The sequence below is a fragment of the Nansenia antarctica genome (assembly GCF_963989245.1).
Source record: "Nansenia antarctica genome assembly, chromosome: 13".
Lineage (NCBI taxonomy): Eukaryota > Metazoa > Chordata > Actinopteri > Argentiniformes > Microstomatidae > Nansenia > Nansenia antarctica.
The window spans coordinates 27,136,860-27,162,209 of NC_137683.1; the positions used below are offsets into that span (position 1 = coordinate 27,136,860).

The 25,350-nt window shown below is 44.0% G+C and overlaps 3 protein-coding genes across 3 annotated transcripts in view; all 3 read right to left on the bottom strand.

The window, feature by feature from the left end:
• Window positions 1–9,654: 9,654 nt before the first annotated feature.
• On the bottom strand, window positions 9,655–10,663 carry LOC308169473 (uncharacterized protein; the record flags this gene model as incomplete). The annotated part of the gene is made up of 4 exons (XM_080544155.1): window positions 9,655–9,744; window positions 9,886–9,987; window positions 10,158–10,268; window positions 10,466–10,663. The coding sequence occupies 4 exons, from the start codon at window positions 10,661–10,663 to the stop codon at window positions 9,655–9,657; spliced, it is 501 nt and encodes a 166-aa protein (XP_080400281.1).
• A 311-nt stretch (window positions 10,664–10,974) lies between these two features.
• LOC308169119 (uncharacterized protein) lies at window positions 10,975–13,212 on the bottom strand (the record flags this gene model as incomplete). Its single annotated transcript, XM_080543764.1, has 4 exons — window positions 10,975–11,876; window positions 12,178–12,279; window positions 12,541–12,645; window positions 13,024–13,212. 4 exons carry the CDS (start codon window positions 13,210–13,212, stop codon window positions 11,793–11,795), a joined length of 480 nt encoding a protein of 159 aa, XP_080399890.1. The 3' UTR covers window positions 10,975–11,792.
• Window positions 13,213–17,187: 3,975 nt separating this feature from the next.
• Window positions 17,188–25,350, bottom strand: part of slc4a2b (solute carrier family 4 member 2b) — a 35,738-nt gene continuing 27,575 nt past the window's right edge. The window contains exons 14-22 of the mRNA XM_080544251.1: window positions 24,235–24,383; window positions 23,389–23,583; window positions 21,665–21,907; window positions 21,167–21,256; window positions 20,631–20,797; window positions 19,669–19,922; window positions 19,203–19,372; window positions 18,075–18,248; window positions 17,188–17,358 (exon numbers count right to left, since the gene is read on the bottom strand). Coding sequence (XP_080400377.1) covers window positions 17,278–17,358; window positions 18,075–18,248; window positions 19,203–19,372; window positions 19,669–19,922; window positions 20,631–20,797; window positions 21,167–21,256; window positions 21,665–21,907; window positions 23,389–23,583; window positions 24,235–24,383 — 1,523 coding nt within the window. The 3' untranslated portion in view covers window positions 17,188–17,277. The remainder of the gene's footprint in view (window positions 17,359–18,074; window positions 18,249–19,202; window positions 19,373–19,668; window positions 19,923–20,630; window positions 20,798–21,166; window positions 21,257–21,664; window positions 21,908–23,388; window positions 23,584–24,234; window positions 24,384–25,350) is intronic.

A 25,350-nucleotide genomic window follows, 5' to 3' on the forward strand; every position in this document is an offset into this window, starting at 1 on the left:
AACCTGTACTTTAACCTCATAATAATTGTGTGATTTCAAATCAAATCAAGAGCTTCCTCTTTCCGATACTTATGAAGGGCACTGTTTGTGTAGCCTTATCATCAGCAACCTGGCAGAGCTAATAAAGGGTGGCATTTATCTTATCTATTAATGCTGGAGTTCTGTTGAAATCCTGTTCTGTTTATACTGTATAGACAGTTGATGCTGTCACTCAGTGCAGTGTAATGCTTTATGACCTATCAGGGTTTATTACACTACAATACATGATTCAGACATATACGTCACATGCTCCTCCTGAGACATTACTACCCCCAGCACTGTGTCTGCTAAGACACCTGCTTTTCCCCTATACTGTGTCTCCTAAGACTTCTACTGCCCCCCTTGTACTGTCTCTCCAGTGTCTTTCTTTCTTCTTCCATCACGACGACTGCCAATGGCCCCTGGCCTGAGCTAGATTACTCTTTCTGCTACGACTGGTGAATTGATGATTCACTTGCTTAGTCAAATGTATCGATTGTAAGTCGCTTTGGAATAAGGCGTCTGCTAAATGCCAAAAATTTAAATGTAAAATGTTTATTATACAATTATACAATTAAAGAGTCTCTCAGTTTTATTAGGGATATTTCACATGTGAACGCCAAACTATGAAAACAAGCATTCGACCAGTCTGTAGAATCTACCATTGTGACTTCATTTCATTCCATTGGAGTTGGCGGAGGTCCTGATTCTAGTGTTGGACCCAGATGTAGTGCAGAACACAGTAGACGGAATGCGAAAGTAGAATTAAAAAATAAAGGTACTCTTTATTGAGCAATCGGGCAATAATCCATCCGAACTATAAGCGGCACAAACAAAAGTCGGAGAAGGTAGTCTCCAAAAATACTAATAAGTGCGCAATGCAGTTAAACAATCTCAGCAACAGGCCACAACAACAGGCCACATAACACTCACGTACATGAAGTGAACAACCGACACAGAGGGAAAAAAACAGGGGAACATAAATAGACCAAGACTAATCATTCACACCTGTTACCAATCACAGACATTAGGACAGACAGAGAAACAAATCCACATCAAAGGGGGCGCCAAAGGGTCGCTCAACAGTAGAGCGATCCCCAAACCTTACAGGTGCCGTCGTCGTTCAGGTGGAGGCGGCCCATGATGTTCTTGGGCTTGCTGGTGTTGGTGTTGGTGTGCCAGCAGAGGGAGTCCTCCTTGGTGTACATCACCAGGTTGCAGTCGTTCTGCATGCACAACGTTGGAGGTCGACAAAGATGACAAAGTTGCCATCCTCCTGCAGGGACAGGTAGACTTTAATACAGCCCCCCCCCCCCCCCACCCCCTCGCAGGACAGGTTACAGCGAGATAGTAGCCAGCCCGAAGAGCGCATCGAGAGGAACTGGGCTGGCATTTTTACATTTTGAACAGTCCAAATCTCAAATGTCATGGAGTTAGTCACAGAAACGTTTTAAACAAACAAAGTTGCAAATGTCACGCAGGCAGAGTTATAACAAAACCTTAAACAAATATAATTCCAAATGCCATGAAGACGGGGTTATAGCAAGATTGTAAACAAACATATTTTCAAAATGTCAAGCAGGCGGAGTTATGGACGGTCATCTGAGTTGGCAGGTGCGCACAGAGTCTTCCTGTGCAAGCTGGGAAATGACCATGACCAACTTGGGGACCTTTTCACCAGACCCTGTCATATATTTGTACATACCTCATCTTTCATTTTAGTTTAATCCGTATACACCATACTCTACATAACACATAACTGTACATATCTTATTGTTATCCATCTCTTGTATATACCTACTGTACTTATCATACTGTTCTTATCATTTCACAACTGTACATATCCTATTTTTGTCTACACTATCATGTCCTTGCACTACATATCTACAATATAATGTTTTGAACTATATCACTATTTGCTAATCACTATTAGCTTGGGTTAGATGCTAAACTGCATTTCATTGTCTGGTACTTGTACTCTGCAATGACAATAAAGTTGAATCTAATCTTATCTAATCTAATCTAAAAATGTATTAGATGGTGTGAATTGTGTTAGTATGTAAGTGATACATTGTAATATTCTTACTATAACTGGTGAAACATTTTCCTTATAGAATGTTATAAACAGTTTAGTAGTGCTTTCTCATTGCAGTTTCATGCATATATGTGATATATAAAGCAAAAAACATGTTAAAAAATGAATTAATAGACTAATCAATAGACTAATTGGTCAAGACCTAGGTTCTGGGCCCTGGACAGTCTGGACGGATTGATGGCAGCTGCTGGACTGAAAAAATCAGGTGTAGTGCTGAGGCACAAATATGTAAATGTCAAGCCTGCAAACTGCGACACTTTAAATAAATGTGCAATAACACTATTGTGCAATATGACAACCCTAGTCGTCTATCTGTACAGTATAGTATAGTGGATAGTGTACATAGCCTTTATTTATGTAAACCAGCTCCTTCCCTTCTTGTGTTTTTTAAAAGTGTTTTTTTTAAAGTTTTTTTTTCTTTTTCTTTCCTAACACCAGGGGAGCCACCCCTCCTAAATGTCGTTGTTTGGTACCTGTACTATAGCAATGACAATAAAGACCATTCATTCATTCATTCATTCATTCATTCATAATATATTTGAAAATAAAGTTGATGACAGACTAAAGGATAACACAGTATGTGGAAGCTATCAGTAAAGAAAACCCAACACTCACAGGCTGCAGGAAACCACAGATGCTGCTCCCCTGAATGAAGTGTCGAACATCTATGGAGACCCAATGATATACCTCTTGGGATAAGATGTTCTTACCAGTTATTATATAATGTTGCTGCTCAGATAATGAAAGGCAGACTTTAATGTTATCTGTTTTCTACTTGGTTGTGTAATCGGGGGGGTGGCTCTGATTTTTGAGTGAAAGCAAGCCACAAGGAATGTTTGTACATCCTGCAAGCCCACTCATTCCACTCTGCAGAGAGCTATCCTGCTCTGGCGGTTGACCATGTGAATATCAAGTGACCTGCTCAGAGCCCCTAAAACCAGATATTTTCTTCGCTTTGGAATGCGCTGTTGAAGAAAAAGGTCATGAATGTCGTAGGACAGAGGAGGTCTGAAAAAGAGATCTGTCTGACTTTCGTTAAAGGGGCAATCTGAGATTCGTACATCCGTTTTCGGACTACGGTGATATTGTAGCGACGGGGCTAACACAGTTAGCATTATACCTTCATGTTCCCAGCATGGATTGTGTGCATTGTTTTTTTTGTGGTGAAACCATGCGGTGATGTTGCTGTTTGTGTTCCCAGCATGCATTGCGTGTATTAGGTACAAACCTAAGGTTCAGCTTACTTGACCTACGGAGCGGCTACTGGCAGGTGGAGCTGGCACCAGAAGCCAGACACAAGATGGCCGTCGCCCTCGGCCAAGGACTCTGGCAGTTTTGTGTGATACTCTGCGGCCTCTGCAACGCCCCCCCCCCCCCTCACTGCATGGTGGTTTACCTTCTGGTCCATGCCACTGACTTCGAGATGGCCATGGAGAATCGCCGCCAGGTCTTCCAAGCCATTCAGGGCTACGAATGGGCTCCTGCCAGGGTGGAAACGGTTTGGTATCACCCTCCATTTCCACCTAGGGGGCACCAGTGCCTCCCTCTCTCTCCTGTCTGTCCCTGTCTGTTGTTTATGTTTGGTGTGGGTGTGGCCAGGCTCCAGGTTTCCATCATCATCATCTACCACCTGTACGTCAGCATACCTGTTCATCATCTACTCCATCACTACCAGTATTAAAACCCTGGCTTCCCATCCACTCATCGCCAGATCGTTGTGTAAACTCACTCAAGTTAGTCTTGTTCTCAGCCAGTTTTTCAAGTGAAAGATTCGCCAGTCCTTGTATGTTTATCGTGCTGACCTTTGTTCTTTAGAAAAAGAATGCCTCGCTATTGTCATTGCATGAGACAAAATCGACCAATACCTTCATGGCATGGTAGAGCATCACGGTGTACAGTGACCACAAACCACTCGAGGTGATCTTCCAAAAGTCCCTTCTCACAGCCCCCAAGAGGCTGCAGAGGACGCTACTGCGGCTCCAGCGCTATCAGGTGCAGGTACAATATAAACAGGGTAAATTGATTTTCTATCCAGAACTGCTCAACCAAATACAACACACACACACATGCAAACACAAGCCATGGTCTACTCTGCCATAGGCCTTGACCACTGAAGCCCTGGAACACGTGGATCACAGCAGCTGTACCAACATCTCCACAAAAACGCTAGAGTCCATCAGTGCCGGCGCCATGCTCAAAGATCCCTTATGTCAGGCTCTGTGTGCCCCGAATCTCTGGAGACTGGCCCACCTCTAAGCGGGGGTGATAGTCAAACACTGAGACCGTCCTGGACATTCAAAGTGGAGCTGGCAACCGATAATGGCCTGATATTCAAGGGTGACAGGGTGTTCATCCCAGAGCTACTACGACACGACTTCCTGTCGAAGATTCATTCAGGTCACTCTCAGGCAGTGAAGCCAGCCTCCCGGGACGGCACAGGATACGGTATTCTGGCCAGGAATAACAAAGGAGGTGAAGGACTATGTCAACAGATGTAGCACATGCACAACTCCCTTCAGAGGAGACAACCAAAAGAATCACTCAATCCCCATCATCTCCCTAAACTCCCATGGCCTAAGGTAGGCATTGACCTATTCACTGTGAACCACTCACACTGCCTCATAATGGTTGACTTCTCGGATTACTGGGAACCGGATGAATTGGAGCATCTTACTGTCATCGATCGCTGCAAACATTAGTTTAGCCGTCAGGGCATAGCTCACACTATCATCTCAGACAATGGCCACCCACTTCTCGGGACTTGACTTTCACACCTTCTCAAATTACTGGGAATTCAGACACGTAATGTCATCACCATACCACAGCCAAAGCAATGGCAAGGCGGAGTCAGCAGTTAAAATAGCCAAAACACCACTGAAAAAGACGGCGCTGGCAGGAGAGGGCCCATGGAAGACAGGTAATTTGAAGTGATGGTACATGGTAAAACATACCGAAGGAACAGGAAACACATCCGTCCAGTGGACGAAACACTCAGGCCATCACTGTCTGAGAACCCTGAAGGGGACGATGACTGGGGTACATGGGGTCAAGCTGAAGGGTCTGATAATCCGTAGGTTTGGTCTCAACATTGGTAGGAACACAACATCAGAATGATGTAATATATGACTTCACTCTGAAGATAATGCGAATGAGTTTGCTCAAATATTGTCCCTACCGTCCATATGCAAACCTACTCCCTTGGGAGAAATACACCAAAGACTATGTGACTTGACCATGATAATAATAATAACAATAATAACAATAATAACAATAATAATAATAATAATAATAATAATAATAAAAAATAAAGAAAAAAATAATAATGAGAGAGAATGATAATGTAATGTTTATCTGATTTGTTCATTGTGTATTGAGTAGTCATTGTGTGAGGACGTTTAGCTTAACATCTCTGAGAGAATCGCCTTTCACTGATTTACTCTTCATTATTTATTGAGTAACCACTGTGAGGACTAACTGTTTAAATGTAATATCTCTGAGAGATTCGCTTAATTTGTTATGTGAAGGGAGATGTTACGAGAGTTGGCCTGCAGGTGGCACCACCTACTTACCAGTGAGCTTGTTGAAGGTTATTGATTGATTATTATGCTAGCAGCACAAATGTAAGATTCTGTATTGTCCCTGAACTGAGAGTAAAAGCTATGCTTACAACCGCATCTGTGTGGTCTTTTAACAATGACATGTTCAAACGGGTTGGCACAGGACTGGACCTTTTGCTGCCCCCTGCCAATGTTGTGACGTCCACAGCTTAGACAGTTTTCACAAAATGTTTGTGAGAAATTAGTGAATGAGTGTGTATGCCAGTATCTGTTTACCAGGTCCAACATCCCTCCTTTTGACACACGGTCCCTACTCCCTCCCCTGTGCCAACCTAGCATAGCCTGGAAACAGAGACATAGGTAGGCTAAGCATTGTTAGCTGGGCCGTCCGTACCAGACACTGTGTCTGTACGTTCCGCCCTTGCTCCATCTGGAGCTTCTCCTGTGGGGAGGCATCCTGTTGACACGAGATTAAATCATCAAGAGAAGCAGTCAGAGTTAATTCAGGGTTTTTCCACATGGGAGACATGGGAGGTTTGGCTTAACGCTGCAGCAGCCTTGGCTCAGCCTCAGCATCAGCTCTCGCGTTGCCCACTGATACACAGCACTTGGCGACGGAACACTGAAGAAACAAAAATAAAAAAAACAGGGTTCCAGAGACGTGAGTCCGCAGGGTGTATAGTCAGCACTCCAGTTGGGGGGGGGGATGGCATCTCCCCCCCCGAAATAAAAACAGTCCAAATCATCCCCCTTCTAAAACTGCCATCCCCCCTTTCCATCCCTTATGTCATTTTATCAATGAACGTGGTATTACTGCTATTTCAACATTTAGTTTTGCGCATATTGAGTAAAATACTGTGGGCGAGGGGGGGGGCACGCACACATGCAATGACATTTTCACCAAGTCACTGACGCTGAAGTCACTGACGCTGTGGGGATGCTAACATTGTCCCCATATGATAAAATCCACCATCCCCCCTGACTTTCTTTTACAACTTGAGTACTGGTGATACAGCATCAGTACGACCTGTGTGAGCAGCATATTTGCAAATAGCTATTTGTTTTGGTAACAAAACAGCATCAAGCAGGTTGTTTAGTGGTGACATCCTGGGCAGTGGCGTAGCGCAAAATCCCGGGGCCCCCCCGCAAGGTGGCGGCGGGGGCCCTTTCGCAACGGAGTAAAAAAAAAAAAAAAAAAATGCGTTTTTTAGAGGCCGATGCGTTATTGACGTTGCGAAATTTCGCAATATGCACTCTACATTCTAAATGCTTGACTTAGCAAACGGTACAAACAAGTGAGAGCAATAGCCTATAACTAAATCCAAATGGTAGACTACACTACATCAGTAGAATGTATTATAAGTAGAATAGTACAAGCTTTATTTATTTTAACAAAGTGTGGTGTGCACAGCAGTGTGATATCTGTAAACATATCTGTAGACTCTCCGCTAAGGGTTGCCAGATGGGATTGAGAATTTCCAACCTAATCAATCTAAAAACTTCTAAATCCACCAAAAACCAGCCAATCTGGCAACCCTGTCTCCGCTGCATCAGAGTCTACTTGTTGCGTAAAATTGGCCAGGGTTAGTCAAATCCTTTGTTGGACATCTCGTTTCTTAAGTCCTGGTATATTGTGACATTTCTTTACTGTTTGCCATCTGGTCTAGGAATACCCAGGGAGACGCAGACAGCAGAAGTAGAATAGAATAGTAGAATAGAAAAAGAAACAGCTATATATAGCCTAACCATGCTGAATTATGTACCTGTATGATGCACTGACAGCCTGTGACTGTGAACCTGGCCGGACCCTGCCTTTCTGCCTGAGTTTGAGTATGATGCTGCCCAAATAAATGTTATTGTTTAGTGCTGTACGCTTTCGTGGTATTATATTGTGTGAATTATCATCTGTATGTTGTTTTTCTTTCACTCGACTAACCGCCGAGATAATACTTGAGACATGTACTTCCGTAAACATACATTTTTTATTAGATTTTTTTTACAATATCGGACCGACAGTCCCACATTTAGCGGCTATAATGTCCGAATAGAGAATCTATCACCACCTAAAGAATGCTTATTGTACTTTGTATTGTATTTTCGCTTGCTCATTTTCCTTGTGTCTCGCTGCCTACGTGTGACGTCAAAGTCATGTTGCTATTGGATACGGCTAACTATGTATATATTTTTAAATATAGGCCTATATATTAAAATTAAGGTTGACACAATGAAGGGCCACTTATTTTCTTTGTTTTATATTTTTTTAAATTATAAAAAAAAAAAAAAAAGGGGATCCAATGTTAGGGGGCCCCCTAGTGGCTGGGGCCCCCCCGCGGTACGTCGCTTGCGGGCCCGTCCGCTACGCCACTAATCCTGGGTGATGTTGCTCTGTGATTTGATGAGCCCATCGTTAGTTTCATGTTAAGTAAGTCTTCCTTTTAGTCAATAAAGTAACTGTGAAAGCACCTTTGTGTCCTACTCAAACGATCGTCACAATATAGCCCTTGTTCCTTGAAGAATACAACATATAAATGCTTCACAAGCTTAGTTCAAGTGTCTAACTCCATCATAACCCAAAATATAATCTTGTTTTATTCCATTGTTTTATATCAATGTAATTCTAAACTAACACTGTATTTTTTTTAAAAAGTAAGGAAATGAAATATTATGAGTTTGTGTCTCACACACAAGCAACAATTGTCTCAATACATTTGTTTTCTACTTGGTTATGTAATCAGGGTTGTAGCACTGATTTCGCAGCTGGGCTGTCAGTCAAAGCCCAGTCAAGGACCTTGTTTTTTCTACCTTCTGCCTTTTTGAATCAGCAAGCCCACTCATTTCACTCTGCAGAGAGTTAACTCGCTTTGGCAGTTGACCATGTGAATGTGCTGTTAAAGAAGAAGGTAATGATTGGTCTTGGGACTGAGTGGCCTGAGAAAGGGGTCTGGTAGTCTGGCCATGCTTTCATGAACACTTAATCAGCCATTTGACCCCTGTGAGTAAAAACAAAAGTTATATCTTTGCACTCGATAACATTTCACGACCCTCCTTTCATGACTTTTCCTAGATATGTGCGTTCTACCAGCCAGTTTCGTTACATTTTCAAAATCACTATTAATCACTACATAAACGAGTATAAAGCTTTTTTGCAGTTTTTCTGTGTAGGAAGCAGGCTAATTTACAAGCGGCCAACTAGTGGTCGTTGTGTGTAAATAGCAGCTTAGCATTGTAAAGACTATGGTCATTTGACCCCTGAGGCAGTTCTTTCAGTAGGTAAAAAAGGCACGGCTGTTCTAGTGTTTTAAAGGACATTTTAGGACTATGATCATACAGTATATAGCCCTTGCTGATATACACCCCTAGCCCTTGATATACAGCCCCTGCTTCACAAGGTTAGTTCAAATGTCTTACCTCATCATAACCCAAAATATAAGCTTGAAGCTTAAGTTTTACTCCATTGTTAGTAGACAATGTCATTGTAAACTAACTCTGTATAGCTTAAAAATCCTTAGCTCTGTGTTATGAAACTGAGAGTGGTCACATTTCTCCAGCCCAACCCCTCAGCTGTTGACCAAAAACAAAAAAAAGTAGCGGGGATAAAGCTTTATTGTTTGAATCCCAGATTACATAAGAGAGTAACCCTGAAGTAACAGTTATGTAACATCATCATCCTGAGAGAATGAACTGCAGGGATCGAATTAATGTTCTTGTTAGTATCTAGACCTCTTACAGCACAGCCGAGTCAAATTAATTAGTTTGTTTCCCAGAAGCCTGGTAGCAACATGTTTGTTTGCTCTAAACCTAGCAACGAACAGCAGCATGAGACCTATGTGGCAAAGACAAAAGGTTTGTTCATTTTGTTACGTTTATTAATGACTTCAGCACAGATGAGATTGTGCTGAATCTACTATACAGACATACAGTACACAGGCTGTTTTATCACTGTGTTCTAGATGATTCCTGGGGCTAACCCAGAGAAGTTGGTGATTAGGTAGTAGCGATGGAAGCCAGAAGAGTTGGGGCACCACTGATGTAACTCATTTTGTTACAGTGTTGAACTCTCGCTATCTTCATAGCCTGAAATGAAATTAAAGAACATTCCAATTACTTTTTAATACCAAAATATGGGTGGTTCACAATATTTAACAGAGTAACATTACTTCACAAAACATTCATGTGATACCTTATTGTTCTCTTTAGAAAAGGTAAATAAATTACCTGTGTGAGTTTTGGTTTGTGGATACAGTGCACATAAGGAGCAGGGGGGCTTTCTATCTCTCCGGCAAACAGTTTGTAGCAAACGGCACAGTCCATCAAAGGCTGTAACAATAAGGAAAAAAAAGGCACACCAGAGGTTATTAACTGACTCATGTAACAGTGTAGTGTGCTAACATAGATGATATACTTGATTGTCATTGAAATAAGTCAATATATTTTGGGGAAAAGCTTTGACTGTTTACAGTTGAAATCACCATGACAACAGTACTCACTCTGTCATTCCTGAAAGGGCATAGCCGAGGATCTGGGTTAGCGGCTCCCTTGGCACACTTAGTGGCTTTCAGGTAGAAGTTATGGTAGAGGTATCTCACACTGAACCCAGACTGAAATAGAACACAAGCACATTTTGTATTCTTCATATTCTCAATAGTTATATACTATTAAATCACTACTTTAGTAACACCTTCATCTAAATAATGATCTCATCTCAAATTCTTCTAGTGTTGTGGTTACCTGCCCCCATCAATATGCAATATGCACTAAGACACAATAAGATAAAAAATCCTAGGTTTATTATTACCTCTATATCTGATTTCGAGAGGCTCCTGAGGAAAAGAAAATGGTGCTGGACTCCAGAGTGAGAGTGGAGCTGTTGAAGGACGAGGTCGACTCCTTTCTTGTAGTTGTCGGGGAGGCGGTTATAATCCTCCTGAGCTTCGGCAGAGAACAGCAGAGCCCCAGCACTGATCAGCAGCAGCAGCAGCAGCAGAGCGGCCATCTTCCTCCTCGTGTGTGTGGACAGCTACACTGAGGGGACTGCTCTATTTATCTTTGGGTTCTTTGCCTCCTTGCCTCATAACAAGTATTACTCAGACTCTGGCAAGTAAAAACAAAAAGCAAGTGAAGACATGCTAGCAGCAACGGTGTTGCTAAATTGTTGACATTTTTCATCATCCCCCACCTTACAAGGACAGAATGATATACAGTACAACCCCCCCACTGCAATGTGTAATTAGACAGGAATGTAAACGCATAATGAACAAAGGAGATGAAAGCTTTATTGGACATGAGAGTACAATTAGAGTGAGAATACACAGTTGTTTAACTACTCCCCAGGGCACACAACTAGTTCACAATTAGTTCAAGTAGAATACTGAAGAGGTAGAGTATAAAAAACATGAACATATACTGAAACAAATTATTAACATAAGAAACAGCACTTTAGGATAAAGATTGATAAGATGAAGATGACAAATTGGTCAATTCAGAGCTTAAACTCCTCAGATTGAGAAGATTGTGATCATTGATCACCTGATTCATTGATCGCCTGATTATTAATGCTATACTCATACTTTCAATTGATGATAAGATGAGTGAATAAGTGAATACTCATCATGACTCATCATCAATCATTTAACCTTTACACAGACTTATGTATGTATAGTGAACTTTTCAACGTAAGAGTCAACGTTGGCTTCTCCTGAATGTTATGTGGTTACTGTTGCAATAACCGTTTGGGGATGACGACCCTATGACCCTATGATGAGTAGTAAGGAGAGGTGAAATGTGACGTCTGGTAAAGACTGAGGAGGACAAAGAGATGGTTGAGTATAAAAACTGTGTGAGGAGTTTGTCTTTGTTCATTTCTCTGACTGTGTCCATGTGTAGAGTACTCTGTGATTCTTCTATACATGTGATTTCGGTGGATTGAAAAAGTCCTGTGAACTTGTGGCGTAATAAATTATCTCAGAATTAACTTTCTTGATGCCTGAATATGTAATAATTGCTAGACTGTGACAACCTCATAAGAACTCAGTTGGAGGGATTTTTCCTCCACAAAACTTTGCATAGAGGAAACATTGAACATTGGCTGTCTACGTTACAGTGTTTTAGTTCACTTGTGGTGGTTAAGTTTTGGAGGCCAGAAGAGTGGGAGATCCACTGGTGTAGGACATGGTATTACAGTGGTTCACTCTTGCTGTCTTCATATCCTGAAATAATTCAGATAAATAAAATTAGACACATAAGGAAATTCCCATTTTTTTGTGCTTTTTGTAACTTTTATCATTCTTTTTGCGTTTCCAATTAAATCTTTATTCTTATATAATGTAGTAAATGTAGTTTAAAGTGTGTGTCGTCCCCCCCCCCCCCCCCCCGCCAATAATTGACTTAAGAATAGAGTACATCACACATGTTTATTGGTTCAACAAAAAATCTACTAATTGCTTTTAGCGGATTGGGACTTGTAAAACAGTTTAGTGCTGTGTGGAGAAAACTGGTAGGCCAACATACCTCAGTGAGTGCTGGTTTGTGGACACAGTGGATATAAGGCTTGGGATCCTGCTCGATTTCTCCAGAGAATGTTTTGTAGCAAACTGCACAGTCTATCAATGGCTGTCAAAAGATAGCAAGCACACAATCAGAGACCCAGCAACCAGGTATACATGTCCTCAGGGGGGTATTCCATCAACGTCGCTAAAGGAAAATCCAGGCTTATTTTGATACGTCTCACAAGACTTGTCAAAATAAGCCTGGACTGTCCTTTAGCTACGTTGATGGAATACCCCCCCTGGTATCATTTCAATACAGATGTCTGACAGATGTCTGACTCTGACTCGTAAGCTGCTGTCTTGTGTTGACCATGCGAGTACTCACTCTGTCATTCCTGAACTGACATTTCTTAGAATCGACGGTTCCTTTCGCACACTTGGTGGCTTTCAGGTAAAAGTTGTGGTAAATGTAGGTCACATCAAACCCAGGCTAGAGGAGGAACAACATGTATCAAGGACATTATCATCATTGAGCTGACTAAACAAGAACAAACAACACTTTAACAGAGTAGTAGACAAACAAAACAGCATTCCTGCCACACGTCCTTCCAGCAAATGGATACTGTAGTTAACGACTTCAATATGTCTCTCACACCCCGACTCACACGCATGTCAACAAAAATAAACAACAAAAAAACAACAAACAAACAACAAAACTAAACAACTAAACAAAAAACTAAACAACAAACATAAACAACAAACAACAAAACAAACAAAACAACAAAAACAAAAACAAAAACAAACAAACAACTAAACAACAAAAATAAACAAAACAAAAATAAACAATCGACGCTGCATCATAGCATACCTTGATATCAGATTGCAGGAGACTTTTTAAGAAGAGAAAGTGGTGCTGGATTCCAGAGTGAGAGTGGAGTTGGTGAAGGGCGAGATCCACTCCTTTCCTGAGGTTGTCGGGGAGTTGAGTGTAGCTCTGGGCTTCAGCAGAGAGCAGCAGGGCTCCAGCACTTATCAGCAAAAGTAGCAGAGCAGCCATCTTCCTCCCCGGGTCGGTGAAGCAGCTTGAATGAGGGGATTGTTCTGTAACGTAGACCACCCCCACTCCACCACTAGGACCCTCTAAACACAGAGAGACAGAGAGACAGAGAGAGAGCGAGAGAGAGAGAGAGAGAGAGAGAGAGAGAGAGAGAGAGAGAGAGGGAGGGAGAGAGAGAGAGGGAGAGAGAGAGAGAGAGAGAGAGAGAGAGAGAGGGAGAGGGAGAGGGAGAGGGAGAGGGAGAGGGAGAGAGAGGGAGGGAGAGAGAGAGAGAGCCTCTGATGTTTTTTTGGATAGGAAGTTTCGCAACACTGGGGACAATGCTTATGCTTTGACCTCCTTTTCCCCTGGTTAACAAGCTGAGGCAAGTTTCAACATGATGGAAGTCTGCATATCTGAGTTTCAAGTAATGAAAGTCCTGGATTTCTAAGTTTCAACATGATGAAAGTCTGGATATTTGAGTTTCAACATGATGAATATCAGAATTATTTTATGTCAACAATATGAAATGTTTAGAATTGTCACAGATTCTTTTGGCAAAAGACCTCAAAACAAACAGCCTTTATTTTCTTCTGGGATTTCAGCCTCATACGTCTCTTTGACTTTCGTTGACTCTCTTTGGTCCTCATGTTGACAGACACCAATAGCAGATTCCTAAGGCAAAGGCAAAGCCTAGAATCAACACTAGACATTGACAGCTCTCTTACGCCTGCACCAATGTTTTGATGGAACACTGACTATCTATAAACCTGTGTTAAGACAATTGTCATCATATTACTTTTGGTGCCCTGAAACAGGTGGACTATATCATTTCTATCATGTGCTCAAATACCATCAAATAATAGCTGAGAATCTGTACTTTAACCTCATGGCAATTGTTTGATTTCAAATCCAAATGTTTGGAGTTAAAAGAAGGCAAAATGCTTCACTGTCCCATTACATAACTATATCTCATCATCTGTGATATATTAAGCAGTAAGAAAATATTTTAAAAAAACAAGTAGTGTGAAGTGTAGACATCTTGTTATGACTATGTTGGTGGAATGACAATGACACTCATGTTAAATAGAAAATTAACTTTATTTTTCATCAATATTTGAACTACAGTATGTATTTACAGAGAACATAAGCAACAAACACCCAGAATGTTCTGCGTTTTCTTTTCAAATAGAACTACAGTATTTCAACTTGTATGGTGGCTTCTACGAGTCATGTACAGATATAATACCTTCCCTCAATCCATCCCTGGACCACAGACACAAACGGCAAAAAACAGATCTCGCACCCTACCAACAAACCCTCTTCATTTCCCTCTCTAGTCTACACAGGGTCCTCCTCCTCGTGATCAACTTCTGTAAGAGCTTTAAAAAACACCTCCAACCCTAACTCTCTACTAACCCTAAAGGTGCAAGCTCATATTGAGCTTGTGTGATATTCTGAAAACAAGTTTGTGTATGATAAAACAAAAATACACCTGGTCACCCAAACACGTATAGCATACATACATCCATGTGCTGCAGCTATCATAGTGATAAAGACATCATGCATGCTGTACCATCTGTGGCGCTAATACTGGACATGACACAGCCAAGCCTGGAGTGATGAGGACCGTAGTTTAGACTGAGGTGAAGAGAAGTGCATCACATATAGAGAGGTAAGAGGGGGAGGCATGGGACCCAGTCACCACACAATCAAACCTTGTATTTCATGTGAAACATATGTCCATAGCGTCTTATTCCAGACATGTATCCATTCCTAAAGAAGAAACACAAGACGTAGTAAAGGCCTTCCTTGCTGTGTGATGCACAGGTAATGAGATTGTCTACACAGATTGAACGAATGGACATTTTTGGTCAACAGTATCACTGATCACCCGCCGCACATGAATATTTCTAACTTACAATTGCAACTGCTTCTATTCCAACACTTAATTGATTACAATCACTAAAATCTAGAGTGTTTTTAAAAAATATAGCTTATGATAGACCGTGGAATGTTGCTAGGAGGGCAATGATGCTGAACCCCTTTGCCACCTCATAACTCAAACCAGGAGACAACATTTTGATTGTTCTAATCAACCACACGCAAAACCAACTTACATGACAGGGGTTTGGCAAGAAAGGAAACCGAACACACAAACACACACACACAAATAAACGAGTGCTCTCTCCTTCAACTGATACATTTTACACTAGACAAGTTGACAACTTGCACACACCCAATGAGCAATGAGAACTCAAGTGACCCGAAACATACAACATACACAACATTGCCCTTAATCTTAACCTCACAAACGTATGTTGATGACCTTCCGAGGGGATTCAGCAGCAGATGAGACTGCTAAACTGCACCATATTCAATAACAATAACACTACACGGAGGCTATGTACTGTAGCAAATGCGAATAATAGCAAATCACTGTTTTAGTGTGTATATATTGCACTTCAGAAATGTGTTGAGATGTGACACGCACATCAGAGATGTGATGACAAAAACAGTACCTGAAATGAAAAGTTGGGGGAAATACAGACCAAAAGTTTTCAGTCAATATGTATTATATATCCCAAAATATTGTTAGCACTTAAAAAAACATTTATTTGGTACTTTAGTTTACAGACCACAGTCTCCCCCTGGTGGAGAGATGGAGAATAATCACTGAGGAAGAAGGTATGCCTTTTTCATATCCTCTCATGGCTATACTCAGATATGACCTCATATCCCATCACATGCCAATACCAATCTGCTGTGACCTGTCGAGGTCAAATACCAGGGCGGTATAACTATAACCACTGCCTTTGACATAAGCTGATGCGTCTGTCTACCATCATACATTCGTGTCCACTTTACAATCACAGCGAATTCAATCAAAATCGCCAATCTCTTACTTGTGGATTTCTCTGGGGGGAAAACAATCTCTCTTTTTAACAGCTAATAATATAGATAATTCAATATGACTATAACGGCACTTTGTAAAGTAAAATATAAAACATTTATAATAATAAAAAACTAACTTCGTGTTCCAGATTTGGGGGTCTTAAAAAGTGCTGGGCGCTTCAGGGAGCTTGTTCAATGAACCAACGAAACAGCTTCAACGAACAGCTGTCTAGAAGGAAGGCAAAAAGGCGAAGGAAGGCTGAGAACGTTTCTCTGAGTACAGCTAGCGTTTTTTCTTCATAAGGCGCTTAGTGAGCTAAAAGGAGCAAAAAAACAAACAAAACAAAAAAAGCAAACAAACTTTTAATAATAAAAAGCTCAATATGTTAAATATATTGACTCAAGGAATGTATCCCATAAGATCCTCCACACATTCAATGTGAACCAGAGCAACCCTTTCTTTCGAGGTTGAAAAACGAATCATTGTGTACCACACTACCTATCATATATATATACTGTCATTGGAATAAACATTGAACATAAAAAAAATCTCTTCACGACACACAAACCGTTGAATTTGAAACCTCTCTTTCTTTTTCCCCCTGAAAACGTTTTTTTTAACATGGCAAATATGTTGAAATATATAAAAAACGACAATGTGTGATGAAGGAAATAAATATTCCGAACTGATTTGGAGAAGTCATTCATTCATTCATCCCCCCTGTGCCACAAAGTGCTCTCAGGTCAGGATAGGACGCCGCGCACAGGACAAAGAAGCTGTAATGGTTTCAATCAACTGTGTCCCCCGTTTCCTGAGGATGGTCCGTGACTCAGAACTATCCCGCTCACCACTGCCCCCGGTGGTTTGATTAAGGATTGACAGGGTGGGGGGGGGGTTATGAGAGATTTTTTTTACCCCCCTTTCTGGCAAAGCTGGATCTCAGAGAAACTCCTACATGCCACATCTTTTTCCCCTTGGGGCAGGTGGACCAAAGGACCAAACAGGGCTCGATGTAGGTGGACCACATTGTACCGTTCACTGGGGTCATTGCCTGTCGTTGCAGGTCGTTAACGTCGTTTTTTAGGCTCTTTGCTTGTGGATTCCTCTGGCAGGCATCCCATTGGCTGGTAAAGTGATTGGCAGGTCGGTGTAGCCTCTGAGGGATGAGTGTGGTGGTATCAGGGCGTCGGTCACACAGGCATGTGCATCTCTGTGTACTCGTCCTGGCCCTCTTTCTCGTCGAAGGTGGGCTCTGCTTCGTCCGCGTCCAGCTGTCACACAGAGGAGGAGACAGGATGGTAAACGGTAAATGGACTGCACTTGCATAGCGCCTTTATCCAAAGCACTTTACAACGGCCTCTCATTCACCCGTTCACACACACATTCACACACCAAAGGCGGCAAGCTGCCATGCAAGGCACCGGCCGTCCCGCTCACTGGGAGCAATTTGGGGGTTCAGTGTCTTGCCCAAGGACACTTCGACATGTGGCCAGCCGGGGCTCAAACCGCCGATCTGCCAACCTTGCGATCATTAGACGGCAGCTCTACCTCCTGCGCCACAGCTGCCACAGCCGCATAGAAAACCATACAGGGCTGTATTTTCAATCAATTCAATTGGAAATACATCTTCAAATACATTTATCACAAAGCCCTTCTCATCATCATCAGCCTGGGGCCTGAAACCCCCCCGAAGTGCACAGCACAACAGACACACAGACACACAGACACACAGACACACACACACACACACACAGACACACAGACACACAGACACACACACACACACACACACACACAGACACACACACACACACACACACACACACACACACACACAGACACACAGACACACAGACACACAGACACACACACACACACACACACACACAGACCAAGGTCAAAAACCTCCCTGGACGTTTCATCTGAAGGTGCTGTTCTAGTGATATAGAGTCCTAGCCCTACTGCGCCCCCCTGTGGCTGCACTTACACACTGCATCTCCCTGTGGGAGAAGATGCGCGGCATGAGGAACATCTTGACGGGGACGGTGAGGATGAGGACGAAGGGGAAGGCCAGCGAGGCCACGGTGGACATGACGGCCCACAGCGAGGCCAGACACACCAGCTGGATCAGCGTGAACAGATGCATCCTCAGGGTCCGCACCTGGGGGGGGGGGGGGGGGGGGCAGACACGGGAGAGGCTCATTAAATGGTAAATGGACTGACTTATATAGCGCCTTATTCCAAAGCGCTTTACAACGGCCTCTCATTCACCCATTCACACAGACATTCACACACCAATGGTGGCAAGCTACCATGCAAGGCGCCAGCCCGCTCACTGGGAGCAATTTGGGGTTCAGTGTTTTGCCCAAGGACACTTCGACATGTGGCCAGGCGGGGCTCGAACCGCCGATCTGCCGACCTTGCGATCATTAGACAGCGGCTCTACTTCCTGCGCCACAGCCGCCCCATTAGATTAGATTCAACTTTATTGTCATCGCAGAGTACAAGTACAATACAACAAAATGTAGTTTAGCATCCAACCAGAAGTGCAAATAGTGACATAAGGGCATGATATAAATAGAACAAGAGGTAGCGATAGGTAACTTTAGAATATACAGTATGTGCAGAGGTAGTATAGTAAACATCAGTATAGTTTATAGGGTGGACGACCCAATAAAGGGTTGAATGAAATGATAGTATTATGGTCCTGTGTGGCTTAGTTGGTAAAGCGTGGCGCTGAGATTGTGGATACGATTCCCGCCGGGATCATATTCAGTAAAAACAAAACAAAAAAACGGACTTTAGGCACTCACTGTTCCCTAGTCACTTTAGATAAAAAAAAGATGTCTGCTAAATGATATAACGCACACGCAAGACCAGACACAATCAACATGCAAGCGACACAATGACCCACTGAATAATAATAATAATAATAATAATAATAATAATAATAATAACGCCTTTCATAAAACCCAAGGACGCTTTACAATTGAAATGGTCGGACAGACAAAACAGAAAACAAACCAAACAAAACAGAAACAGTGACTAGGGGCCAAAGGCCTTGGTGAACAGATGGGTTTCCCTATGGGGAGAGAGTGTGTACTCGCCGCCTCACCTTGCGCACGTAGGTGTGGTCGGGGTGGTACTTGGGGGGCATGAGCAGCAGCATCAGGCGCTCTGTGAACTGGATGCCGTTGAGCGACATCACCCCCATGTAGAGGAAGATGCCAAACAGGACGGCGATGGGGATCTTACGCAGGAGGTCTCCGATCACTATGGACATGCCTGGGGGAGGGAGGGGGGAGGGAGGGAGGGAGGGTTTGTGATGGAGAAAAAGAGGGCATTGACAATCTGATCTGCAAGAAGACATTAAGTGTTTCAGATGCTGAACACATCAGCAAGATTCCATTCCAGATGTTCCAGATCGGAAGGCAGGGTTGGAGTAAAAGACATAGAGCGTGTGCTGAGTATAGCACGACTTCATGTCTTAAATAATAACAACATCAACATTATGTCATTGTTTGACACAAATTCTAGATTTCTAGATCTGCACATTCCATCACTCCGCTCTAGACACCCACCCACGAGAACGGCCACCAGCAGCCCCGTGACCCTCTGCTCTTTCACTTCCTGGATGCGGGGCTTGTCGCCGGGGGCGACCGCCTTGCTCATGACGGTGAGGGCGTTGGCGTGGGTGACGGAGCGGACGGTGGCGGCGGCCATCCAGGGGAGGCCGAACAGGGCCGAGGTCCCGCCCAGAACCACGATCAGCAGCAGGTCCAGGTGGAACCCGGAGCCCTTCACCAGCATACGCTCCTTCTTACTCACTATCAACCTGGGGGGGGCGGGGGGAGAGGAGGGGGGGGGAGAGGAGGGGGGGAGAGGAGGGGGGGAGAGGAGGGGGGGAGAGAGAGTGAGAGGAGGGGGGGGGGGGGGAGTGAGAGGAGGGGGGGGGGGGGAGTGAGAGGAGGGGGGGGGGGGAGAGAGAGAGAGAGAGGAGGGGGGGGAGAGGAGGGGGGGGAGAGGGAGAGGAGGGGGAGAGAGAGAGGGGGGAGAGGGAGGAGGGGGGGGGAAGAGGAGGGGGGAGAGGGAGGAGGGGGGGGGAAGAGGAGGGGGGAGAGGGAGGAGGGGGGGGGAGAGAGAGAGAGAGGAGGGGGGGAGAGAGAGAGAGAGAGGGGGAGAGAGAGAGGGAGGGAGGGGGAGAGCGAGAGAGAGAGGAGAGGGGGAGAGAGAGAGAGAGAGAGGGAGGGAGGGAGGGGGAGAGAGAGAGGAGGCGGGGAGAGAGAGAGAGAGGAGAGGGGGAGAGAGAGAGAGAGGAGAGGGGGAGAGAGAGAGAGGGAGGGAGGGAGATTGGAGGGTAGAGAGAGAGGTGAAAGAGAGAAAAAAGAAGTGAATAAACTATCTTTTTGACAAAACATTGTCATATTATGATAACACACATACTCTCTCTATATATATATATCTTCCGAGCCATGTCCTTTGGCTTATCCGAAAGCAGCTAACAAGCTACGTCAGAGGAGTTCTGCTCTGCTGTGTGACTCACGTGGTGATCTGCGTCTCCATGAAGATGAGGATGAAGACCAGCAGGGCGGGCAGCAGGCAGCCGAACATCATCCAGATAGGGAAGGTGTGGTCAGAGCCCAGGGGGTTCACCACCCAGCCTCGCTTGTCTGGACTCGTCACCGAGAAACCACTGGGCACGCTCAGTTTCTGCACAGGGACGGAGAGAGGAGGGGGGGGGGGGAGAGAGAGAGAGGGGGGGGGGGGGGGGAGGGAGAGAGAGAGAGAGGAGGAGGGGGGGGGAGAGAGAGAGGGGGGGGGGAGAGAGAGAGAGAGACAGAGAGAGAGAGAGAGAGAGGGGAGGGGGGAGAGAGAGAGAGACAGAGAGAGAGAGAGAGAGAGAGAGGGGGGGGAAGAGAGAGAGACAGAGAGAGAGAGAGAGAGAGGGGAGGGGGAGAGGGAGAGAGAGAGAGAGGAGTGAGATGATTAAGAGACTCAGAGTGTGATGGAAAAACAACCTGATGTCTTGGGGGAATGAAATTATTTGAAGGGGAATATATGGAGCGGTATTCCACTGACCTGTGTGTAGGTGTCCTGTAGGCTGTAGTCCACCAGGACCATGATGAGGATGGCTATGGGCACCCCGAAGTCTCCAATGACCCTACGGAGCTGAACAACACACAACACACAGGCTTGAGTGCAACAGGCGAAAGTCTGCTACAACTAGACACATCTACTCTCTGTGGTCACTCGTGTAGTATGACCCCCACCCATGGCTGTTCTAGTGTTAAGATGACGCCTACATTTGCCGGATTACATTTATGAATTGTAACGATGCACACCTGTTTCTATTGAAATAAATGCTTATGTTGGCATATTCACAAGGCTCAATGATCTGAACACTGATCCCATGTTACTGGGGTGTACATCTTTCTCGTCACCAGTGTTGCCAGATGGGATTATTTTCCAGCCTAAGCCCAGTCTAAAAACCGCCTAGTGTGATCATAAGTAGCCCAATTGGGCGGGAATACGCCCAATCTGGCAACACTGCTTGTCACACACAGTGTGTACTCTTACCCTGCCAGGGAAGAAGGCACTGTTCTTGAACTTGCGCAGGTAGAAGGCTATGAAGAAGGTTCCGGACATGAGCACCAGAGAGAGCAGCGCCGTGTTGGGTTCTCCTGTGATCTTCAAGGGCCCGGGCGAGGAGGTGCTGTTGCCGAGCGACAGCGGAAGGCTGGCATTCTCTGCCTCTGTCGAGACGTTCCCCGCTGTGCTGTTGTCAAGGGAACAGCGCCGCAGTGGGTGCTCCAGGAATGTCTGCCCGGCGACACAGAGTTCATATTAAAGCATCACACACACACACACACACACACACACACACACACACACACACACACACACACACACACACACACACACACAGATACAGATACAGATACAGACACAGACACACACAGATACAGACACAGACACAGACACATGACACATGACACATGACACATGACACACAAGACACACACACACAGACACAAATACACCACCACACATGACACACACACACACACGACACACACATGACACACACACACAACACACAGACACGACACACAAATACACCACCACACATGACACACACACACGACACACACATGACACATACACAACACACAGACACATACACAACACACACACACACACACACACGACACACACACACAAATACACCACCACACATGACACACACACACATACACAACACACACACACACACACACACACACACACACACAACAGAATAAACATCACTTCAACATCAACAAGGCTTCAGAGGGATTACCACTGACATCATACCTTTCGAGGGGTACATACATAAACACTTTGGGGGAGAATGGAGACTAATCCACACACACACACACACACACACACGTCCATTTCAAGTCTGTGCTACAGAGCTCTAGACTATAAATAGCAGCAGCATTCCTAAAATCATAAGCCAGGATAATAGTTTGGCTCTCAAATCCACTTAACTCTGCTCCCCCTGATCAGGGCCACTCAAATCACAACAGATCTTAAAGGACTGCAGCTGGGGAAAACACGTACTGGGGTTGGACCCTATGTTCTGAGTTTAGAGCCCAACGTGGCATCGGTTCCAGTCAGAATCGTTAGGATCGTTCCTTGACGTTCAGGTCGTTAGAGAACGCTTAAACAAACCTCCTTCATCACCTGTGATATCTCTCTTTCTTTTCCGCTCTATATCTAAATGATGTATCTTACCTTATCTTATCTTATGTGCACGTGATATTTTTGCTTGGAATGTGATTTCTACTAGGTTGTTCCTTTTAAAAATATATATAATTATTTAATGCTGAGTGAAACATGAAACATGAAACATGTCTTATTTTATTTGATCTGTGATCTTATTTGATCTTGTGGAGCTTTTTAATGTACTGCCCAGTTGTCTAAAAGGTAAATTGACTGACTTATATAGCGCCTTATTCCAAAGCGCTTCACAATGGCCTCTCATTCACCCATTCACACACACATTCACACACCAATGGCGGTAAGCTACCATGCAAGGCGCCGGCCCGCTCATTGGGAGCAATTTGGGGTTCAGTGTCTTGCCCAAGGACACTTCGACATGTGGCCAGCCGGGGCTCGAACCACCGATCTGCCGACCTTGCGATCATTAGACAGCGGCTCTACCTCCTGCGCCACAGCCGCTCCTGCGTCTTGGTTTGTCTGTTTGTCTAATGTATCTGTCTTTCATGTTATGAAAAAAAAAAAAAAGTGTAGCCTACCTTGCCCAGCTTGGAGAAGGTCTCGTAGATGAAGATGAGGGAGATGAGGAAGGAGAAGATCTCCTGGGTGAAGCGGGAGACGAAGCGCACCAGGAAGCTGCCCTCCAAGGCCACCACCGCCACCACGATGATGACCAGCCAGAACCCGATCCACACCCGGCCCGTCAGGTACTCGATCCCGTTGCCCTTGCAGAACTGTGGACGTACGACGACACACACACACACGGACGCTACGTCAAGACACACCCACACCCGCACAACACACCCACCTCCACCGTCCAAACACAGATCACAATCAGTCGCAGGAACATTATGGCACACTATCATGTCCTTGTTAAGCATCGAAGCTTAGGATGGTGTCTCAGTGAACCGATATACAGTATATACGTATATACACACCCTCAGTCTTCTATATAAACTCCTCAAAAAAAGTTTGGAAACGTTATTTCAGTCGATTCTTCCTCCCCTTTAATAATACCAATTGGTATTGTATTTTATATTGTTGGAAAGCCTGATTAGTCACCTTTACAACGAGGTACAACTTGTAAGGATCATGCATTCGTGGAATGAGTAACACAGCTAAACATGTGGGTAGCGGCCCAACATTTTTTGCCAAAATCCCCTGCAATATTCTTCTGAAATAACGTTTCCAACGTTTTTTTGAGGGGTTTATGTATATAATAATATATGCCATTTAGCTGATGCTTTTATTCAAAGCGACTACATTTTTCAGCATATACGGTCCCAGTGGGAACCGGACCCACAACCTAAGCGTTGTTAGCGCCGTGCTCTACCAACTGAGCCACAGAGGAGCGAGGATGTGATGTTATGTAGTTAGTTACTCACAGAGTAGAAGGCCTCTTCAAACACCAGCAGGGGACCGGAGAAGCCCACCACCAGGAGAGGCTGGGCCCCCAGCAGACAGAAGATCACCCCCTGCACCGCCGTGGCGATGATCAGCTCAGACACCCCGATCAGACCCTCCGTCTTCTCACCTACAACCAGGCACACACACTCAGCTCAGGCAACACTGTCTGCTTTAATATAATAATAATAACAATAACAACAACAATCATAATCATAATCATAATCATAATCATAATCATAATAACTTGTATGTATAGCACTTTTCCTGCAAAAGTTGCAGCTCAAAGTACAATCATTATATAATCATAATTTAATTATTTAGTCATTTAAAGGCAATATTAAAAAGATGGGTTTTTAGTCTTGACTTGAAACTGGCAGTGCATTCCACAATTTGGGTGCATAAAATGAGAATGCAGCCTCACCAAATCTCTTCTTTTGTACATTAGAAAACCAGCGTCAGAAGACCTGAGAGCTCTACTGGGCTGATATGCTAGCAAAAGGTCTTTCAGATATTCTGGTGCTGTGCCAGTGAGAGCTTTATAAACAAGCAGAAGGATCTTAAAATCTATAAATTCTATAAATAGAAATAAATCTATAAATCTATGAAACCTTTAAACACAAGCTCAAGTGACTGGTTGTGATGAACTATTTTGGGGCTATTTGTCGTAATCCCAACATTCACACCCACTGTTTGATTTGAACACATTCTTGGGTTTCATAATAATAATAATAACTTGGATTTACATAGCGTCTTTCATAAAACCCAAGGACGCTTTACAATTCTAAAGGAAACGGTCAGACAGACAAAAACAGAAAACAAACAAAACAAAAACAGAAACAGTGACTAGGGGCCAAAGGCCTTGGTGGACAGATGGGTTCTGAGGGCTGATTTGAAGGAGTCCAGGGGGGTATTCCATTAACGTTGCTAAAGGAAAATCCAGGCTTTTTTTCTCAAAGTCTCACGAAATTGATCAAAATAAGCATGGATTTTGGGATAAATCTCACGGGATTTATTTGAATAAACCTGGATTTTCCTTTAGCAACGTTGATGGAATACCCCCCAGGTCGAGCCGGTAGATTGGGACTATCGTGGGC